This window comes from Achroia grisella, unplaced genomic scaffold (assembly GCF_030625045.1).
Source record: "Achroia grisella isolate CSIRO2021 unplaced genomic scaffold, CSIRO_AGI_Agris_v1 utg1240, whole genome shotgun sequence".
In the NCBI taxonomy this organism is placed as follows: domain Eukaryota; kingdom Metazoa; phylum Arthropoda; class Insecta; order Lepidoptera; family Pyralidae; genus Achroia; species Achroia grisella.
Genome location: NW_026712603.1, coordinates 222,462 through 230,423, shown reverse-complemented (window position 1 = coordinate 230,423; position 7,962 = coordinate 222,462). Strand labels below are relative to the sequence as shown.

General features: G+C 34.6%; 1 protein-coding gene across 1 annotated transcript; it reads right to left on the bottom strand.

Moving 5' to 3' along the window:
• Window positions 1–5,254: 5,254 nt before the first annotated feature.
• LOC131854582 (leucine-rich repeat-containing protein 24-like) lies at window positions 5,255–7,444 on the bottom strand. Its single transcript, XM_059205701.1, has one exon. It carries the CDS (start codon window positions 7,424–7,426, stop codon window positions 5,669–5,671), a length of 1,758 nt encoding a protein of 585 aa, XP_059061684.1. The 5' UTR covers window positions 7,427–7,444; the 3' UTR covers window positions 5,255–5,668.
• Window positions 7,445–7,962: the final 518 nt, after the last annotated feature.

Below are 7,962 nucleotides of genomic sequence, written 5' to 3'. Positions count from 1 at the left end.
GTGTGAAGCTGTGTTCTTTTTTAAGATTAGTAAAATGTACAGGACACGGGCCCAACAACCTTCTATGAAAGACAACTGCATTACTTCTGATGGTTGCGGTTCAATTCCTGATACGGCAAACATGATTGTTTGATCAGTCTGAGTATTTTTAAGGATATTATGAGCTTATTCCTTTTTGAAAGGCCAGCATTTGCAATTATCTTAGTGTTGCGGGTGCTTATGGTCGACGGTAGTCACTTGCCATCATGTGAGCGATGTGACCGCTTGTCCCCTGTGCTATAAAAAATAATACAAAATAAATAGTAAATGCTTATGAAAAATTAACAGCAAATTAGCAACCAAACCAACTTATTACTGGGCCAGAGAGATACAACCTTCACGAACAGAATATATATATATTATAATTGCTCACTAATGATAAACAAAGTTAGTACTAGCATATCAAAATATGAAACGGCTCTTTTGAGAATAGATCGGTTACCGTATTCAGGTGAGCCGTTTGTCATTTGAGTCATAAAAAGGGTTCCCACAAGACGGATTTAACAATAGCCTATTTCTGAAAACCCGTCAAGCCTTTTTAGTTACACGTTTATATAAAGGTCTGTCCATATTTACATAAATACCAACTGCTCAGCGGAATGAGCCTAAATTGACTCTGAAAATTACCCCTATGTGTACAAAGTCTGCTGACCGTGACGATGATGGTTTTGTCACGGTACAAAAGAAGAGGCGCACAAAGAGGGTCAATCGAAACTATTGTGGCACAGCACTGACAGGGCCCAACTTCTTGTTACGTGCCGCAACACCGACCACGGCAATGTACCTATCCCGCCTACACTACGCTACCAAGGAACAGGATATTGTTGACTACATCCGGACTAAAAGCAACCTGACATTTAGGGTGACGCAGTTGAAATCGAGCCACAACGCGAGCTTCAAAGCGTTCGTGGTCCTGGTCCCCACCAACATGCTGCCCACCTTAATGAAGGAGGACTACTTGCCGAAGGGGGTGGTATATCGGCGCTACCGTGGCAGATTGCCGTCGTCGGTGCCGTGACCATAGAGACAATTTTATTTACATATTTTATTATTATTTCTTATGTATGTTAGTCTATAAGATATTTATAATATGGGCCATGTAGCCTGAATTAAATAAATAAATATTATGTATAAAAATTGTTATGGATAAATAGTTTAATATACAGGCAATTTCTTCAGCGTAGAAATGAAGGAAGTGTTTAAAATCAACCCTATACCCGTTGTAAGCACAGATGACGGGACAGAAACTAAAGGGCTCTAATGTAATAGAGCCCTTTAGTTGCTGTCCTCCCTCTTTTTTCCCTCACCAATGACAGTACGGACTGCCTTGTTTCGCATGTTCACGTTCCCGAAATATAATAAAAAAATACTAACAAAGTGAGTGCAAAATCAGTGAAAGTAAGTGAAAATCTGACGTGGATGGTGGTACGTGTTAAGGAGTCGAAGAAATCCTATCAGGAGCATACAGGTACCTGACTGATCCTTTTACCTGACGCTTCTACAATTAGTACCATCCCTAAACAGTAAGGATTCTTGTCACCTTGTTAATCCAGCAAAATTCAATGCCATATCCTTCAAAGATAACTTATAAATCAAGCTGTTTGATGGCAGAAATCCTTACTAATATTATAAATGCAAAAGTAACTCTGTCTGTCTGTCTGTCTGTCGCGCTTTTACATCAAAACTAGTGAACCGATTTAAATGAAGTTTGGTACACAGACAGTATAGACCCTGAGAAAGGACAAAGGTTACTTTTTAATGCGAAAAAAGAGTAGTAAGGGTATTATAAAGGGGAGATAAAAGGTTGTACGATAGTATCGTCTTCTTTAAAACTAGATGTTTGAATCCTATTTTTCAGGCTGTTCATTAAATATAAATAAATATGACATTCTAAATATCTAAAAATTTTGCCTTATAGGGGGTAAAATAATATAGGGGATGAAAGTATGAAAATTTTTGAATCTAGAACAATGTATTTTTTTTTGTTGTTTAATACACTATTTCAAGCAGACAAAGTTGCGAGCAAAGCTAGTTAATAGCTTAGTCTATCTCACTTATCTAGACTTCGTCTATCTTCGTCGTCATACATATAAAATATTACTCACTCGCCTTCGACTGAAGCATATTACGCAATCTTGTTGAATTATTTAATTCTTAAAATTAAATGTATGAAATTTCTCATCTTTTCACTAGAATATTCTGTTATACCGCAGCAAGGTCAGGGCCGGGTACCGTCAGCAGCAAAATATAAGGTGTCTTCCAACTTATTAAAGTGGAATGCTCGCACTTCATTTTCACTTAGTTCTAATTTAAACTAAGTTAACACATTTACAGTAGAAGGAAATACTGGTGGTATATATTAAATTAAATTTTTATCATTTTAATATAACTTTACTTTCATTTATTATGAAGGATTTAACTTTATTATAATAATAGTAAAAACATACATTTTTATGTAATTTGAATACATAAAAATGATACTGTCCTAGCCGTTCCGGTTACGGCGACCACTTCAAGAACTCCTACGTCTTTCATGTGCTCTCGTGTGACTAGCATATCCCAACTTACTTATAACTAATACATAAGTTTATTTGAATAAATACTATTTCTATTCTATTCTATGCTGACTAAAATTACCAGTTTTTCTTGTACGAGCAAGAATAGAATAAAAAGAAATTAAAAATTTTTCGAGACGAAAAATAACTTCAAAAAATTAAGAACTTCAAGAATTTTTATTATTACGATTTCAAATATATGTACATAGCAAAATATGGGCATATCGAGTGGTGCGTTCAGGATAACGTTGATAATTAACAAGGCGTCTGACTACCCCATCCAGGATAACGGTCGTGACAGTATGTGTCTGTATAATCCGTAAGAAGATGCGCAATAAAAAATTTAATCAAAAATTAAATGCATAAAATTTTACTTGATCCCGATCTAATAGTATTTTAAGCTTCTAGATCTTCCTACCTATTTACAATCTTCTCTATGACACAACTCTCATACTGGTCAGTTCCGTCATATTATCTTACCTGTGGTTCCGTTGAGATTTTTTGGACAATTTGTGCCAGTTTGCGAGAGTTTGTTCATCACATGCTAATGCTAGCATAAAAGGTTAATAAAAAGAAAGTACTTACCTACTTACCTTTAATAGTCTATAACTAGTGGTCGCCCAATAATCAATTTCGACGACACCAAAAAATTTTTCTGTGTCAATTTGTTTAATTGGAGACACCTATAAGAAACTACCAAACTTATTCGAGAGATGGCGGTAGACTCGGTAAATCTGGGTTGGCTACGTTTTTATCGATGTGTTCACATCGACTTTGAGCAATGGTGATGATTCTGTCCACCCCATCTAGTATTTCTGTAGTAAAGGTATATATAGGTAGTATATAAGGTATTTACATTACATAAAGAAAACAATTAAAACTTTAATAAGACGCACTCTTTTATTCTCTCTTTAAAATTTAAAGCAATGAACTTTGATCAAAAAATCTTATAAATATATACAATTATCATTTAACATTAATTATAGAGGTTCTATTTATAAAATAATGTATAAGTATTAAACATAATTATAATATATATATATGACATGGTAATTAATATGACTAATGTACAACAATGCGTATATAATGATATATTCTTAGAAATCAATATAAATAAAACATTCTTTTACCATCGCACCGCTAGCCATCGACAGGGAATTCATCTCACACGCCGGAACCTAACCTGTCTCAGATAGTGCAATTTCAGAGCAGTTTCCTCCCGCATATACTTAGACTGTGGAATGAACTACCTGCCGAGATTTTCTCGGGAGACTACAGCATGGGGTTTTTCTAGAAAAGGGTGGGCTATGCGCACGTGATACCTCTGGTGTTTTATGGCTTACGGTAACCATTTACCATCACATGGACAATACACTTCTTTACCACGATCGTAGTACAGGAAAAAGGGGAAATTATATAGTAGGGAGGCATAATATAGAACAACAGACATTAAATACGATAATTAAAAGAATGACAGGGATGTTACAGTATATGTAACATTATGAGCCACCTCAATTTTTTAATTTGTAAAATTTGTATTTCCGTATCTCTATCTATGCTATGTGTTTGTAATTGATGAATAAAGAATTTGTCTATCTATCTATCTATCTATATTCTGTAATGCCAGTGTTGCTTCACTTCCATCACAGAGGATAGATATTGTAAAAGTCTTCTGCGTATGTACCTTAGTGTCACCTATTTCAGTCGCCAAGCAAATTACTTTGTAAGCTGTGTTTCGGCTGAAGAATTGTTATAAAGCAGTGAAATTACAGGATACGAGGCATGACGTCTTAGTACTCTGAAATGGCAATGTATGAGTAGTATCACGGGTGTCACATGATAACGTGATACCCGTAGTAATGTTCATGTATATTGTTAACTATCGTGTGAAACACCATTAATTAAAAATGGTAAAGTCAATAATCATGTTTCTTTATCTAAGGTATTCAGAGTAACCTGAAACGAAATTGCAGTAGCCTAAACAATCTTTATGACATTGACAAGTAGATATGACGGATGTATGTCAGTAATGTAGCGGGAGTTTGGAGCGAAAAGGCTAGAGTGCTTATTATTATAAAAACAAATAAGAGATAGGTGATTGTGAATATTGTAGGCATTGGGAAGTTTATTAGTTGGGGTTCTCTCCCTGAACCATCGATGGCCGGCATCAGGGCCTCATCATAACTAGTGGTTTTAAAAATATAGCTACGGTTACCTCTTGCCATTGCATAGATGAAAAATAACGCGCCTAAATAAAGAAAGGATAATATAATAAAAATATATTGACTTCGGTACTTAATTATAATATGATAACAAAATCCCATAGCAACGTTTTCTTTCTAAATTTCATTGGCAGGTATTAAAACCATTTTCCCGGAATAATATATTAATATTATGTTGATTAAACGAGTTCTTGTTAAATTAAATTTTCATATTGTTCGATGTTTATATTGTGTTTTCTATTAAAATTATTGGTATTTTAAAACAGTCTATGATTGTTACTTGTTACTAAAAAAATAAAAAAAATTAAGGACAAGAAATACATGTTGTTCTTTCTCTACAAACCTAAATACCATAATTATACAATTAAAAAAAAAGACATTTATAATAAAATTAATAATGATAATAATGATCAAATACAGAATATTTAATTAGTAGGAATTTTGTAAAAAACAAAACCTGAAGAAGATGAAATAGCTGACAGTTGATCTAGTATTCGATCCATAGTGTTTGTTATAGCTACTGGAAATTAATTCTAAGATACTGAATTTGAGCAAAAGCAAATATTGGTCGTATTTAGATGCAATTTTATGGTCATTATTAGATGCATGCAAATTAGTACATAATTATAAGAAATTGATGATTTCGTATACAATCTATTCAGTTCTGTTCTATATTCAATAAACTATTATATTTAACAAAACATCTATACAATAAACTAATTAAATAACACAAACATTAATAATAACACCTATTAAATTGATATGTTATGTAATAGAATCCATCTTTATGTATATATACAAAATAATTAATGAAATAGTATCTCACAATCTTGAATAGTCTGTACTTAATTTTTATAGAGCAGTAAATTCAGTAGAGAAAGTCGACGAGGGCATAGAAGAAACATTGTCTTTGTCTAATCCTATATTATCTGCATTAGCATCTGGTAAAGACCACGTGGAACTACCAGCAGCAGTAATCCTAGGCCCCATATTATCATAAGCAGATTTCAAGAAACACGTTCTACTTCGGCGAGGCAATGTTGCTCCTCCTCCTAATAAATCTGGATATTTATCATTATGTGCAGATACTTGAACTGATATAAAGATATTCCCATACGGAGCTGGGAGAGCGAACTCTGCAGGAGGAGGTGGAAATGTCCCAGGAGGACCTTCTATAGTTATCTGTACAGGTTCTAGACATCTTTGTGTGTCTTCGCTCTCTAATGACATAGATCTATCTAACATTTCAAACCCGTAAGAGGATCCTAAATCAGCACTAGTCCTATCACAACTAGCTGCCAATGATGTATCTAATAATTTCTTTTCTTGATCTGTAAAACTTCTGCTGGGTGGCATTCTTCGACGTCTAGTTTTCCAACAAACACATGCTGCTATAAAACCAACTCCAGTCATAGCTATCATAGACCCAGCTAAAATAAAGAAAGTTGAATAGTCTGGAGCAATACGAGCAGTGGCTGTTCGAGCTTTCGGTAAAAATAAAGTTAAGTAAGCAGATGCTTCACCTACAGGGCTTTTGGCACTACACTTCCATTCACCGGACAAGTCACTAGTTACATTAGTTATGGTCACGTTGACCCACTGTGCACTTTTATTTATAAAATCATCCCTATACTCGTCGAAATAATCTGTTTGATATCTATACACTAAAATATCACTATGCCTCTTCGTAGTATTACGAATTTCATTATTATGAAAAGTCCATGTAATCGTAGGCTTCGGATCACCTCGTACAAAACATCCAAAGGAGATTTCTGCTCCAGCTTCTGTTCTTATAACAGTCGGAGTAGAAAACGCTGAAGGAGGACATACCATATCAATTCCTTTCAACTTACGCCACGATTTATGCGCTTTCTTCTCGGGTCCTTCACAAAATACTTCCTCGTTACCAAGATTACTATGCAAAAACCATTCGTGAAAGTCTCTTAATCTACAATCACAGTACCAAGGGTTATCAGAAAGAGTTAATGTTTTTAAAACTGGAAGGTTAAAAGTATTTGGATGCAAGTATGTCAGTTGGTTCTGATGAACATTAACCGTTTCCAGCGCTCGTAAGTTCACAAAGGCAAATGGGTGAATATTAAGTAATTTACATCTAGATAGTTCTAACTTCTTCAGATGTTGCAGCACAGGAAATTGTTCTACTACTAACGTTGATAAAGGATTATCATTCAAAATTAGAAGTCTGAGACGATCGTTGCCTCTGAAAGTGTTAGGTGACAAATGAAATATTTCGTTTTGAGACAAATCTAACTCTATAAGTATACGGAGTTCTCTGAAGGTATCTGCATGCAAAGAGCGAAGATTCGTCATACTTAGATTCACCCGTTGCAAATTTAATAATTCTATACTTGCAAATGCATCTTGTCCCAAACTTCTTAATGAGTTTCCGTGTAAATCGAGGACTTGTATTTCGGCTGCCAAATGTGGAAGTTCCTTTAATCCTGCTGAGACGCATGATGCTGTTTTCTTCCCGGATGACCATTTGCAGAGACACACGGATATATCACCACAATTAAGCCAATCGCTTCCAGTAAGATTGACAATTAATAGAATCAGCCAGCATCCGCAACGAAGTACTCGAATGCCCATTTCATATCAGCTAAGTCCGTTTACCTGAAACAAAGTAAAATAGAAAATCTATATAAATAATATAATGCAAAGCAACTGTTTTCATTTCTATGTTACTCCTCGTACTTCTTTTAAACCACGTAACTGATTTTAATACTGTTTTTACTATCACTTCTTCCGACAGGTTGCTTTGCCAAGTTGTCAAGGTTGTTAGTATAATATAACGGATGTTACTTGTGGGGACTGGTCTATTCAGGTTGTAAACACTGATTAAATTCTTTGTTTTTTGCAAGCATATGCTGGTGGTCACTCTATTCTTCCAAATTTTAATTATAATGACTGTGTATTATTATAAATATGTACAACATTTATTTGAAAAGAATACGAGCTGAGTTTCTTGTCAGTTCTTCTCACGTCGAAATCTTTCCGAACTGACGGTAGATTTGACATATCATAAGAGTCTGTAATAGACCTACATGAATAAAGATATTTTGAATTTTGAATAATAATATGACGCCGATGAAACCTTGACGACTTTTATGCCACATGGGGTAGTC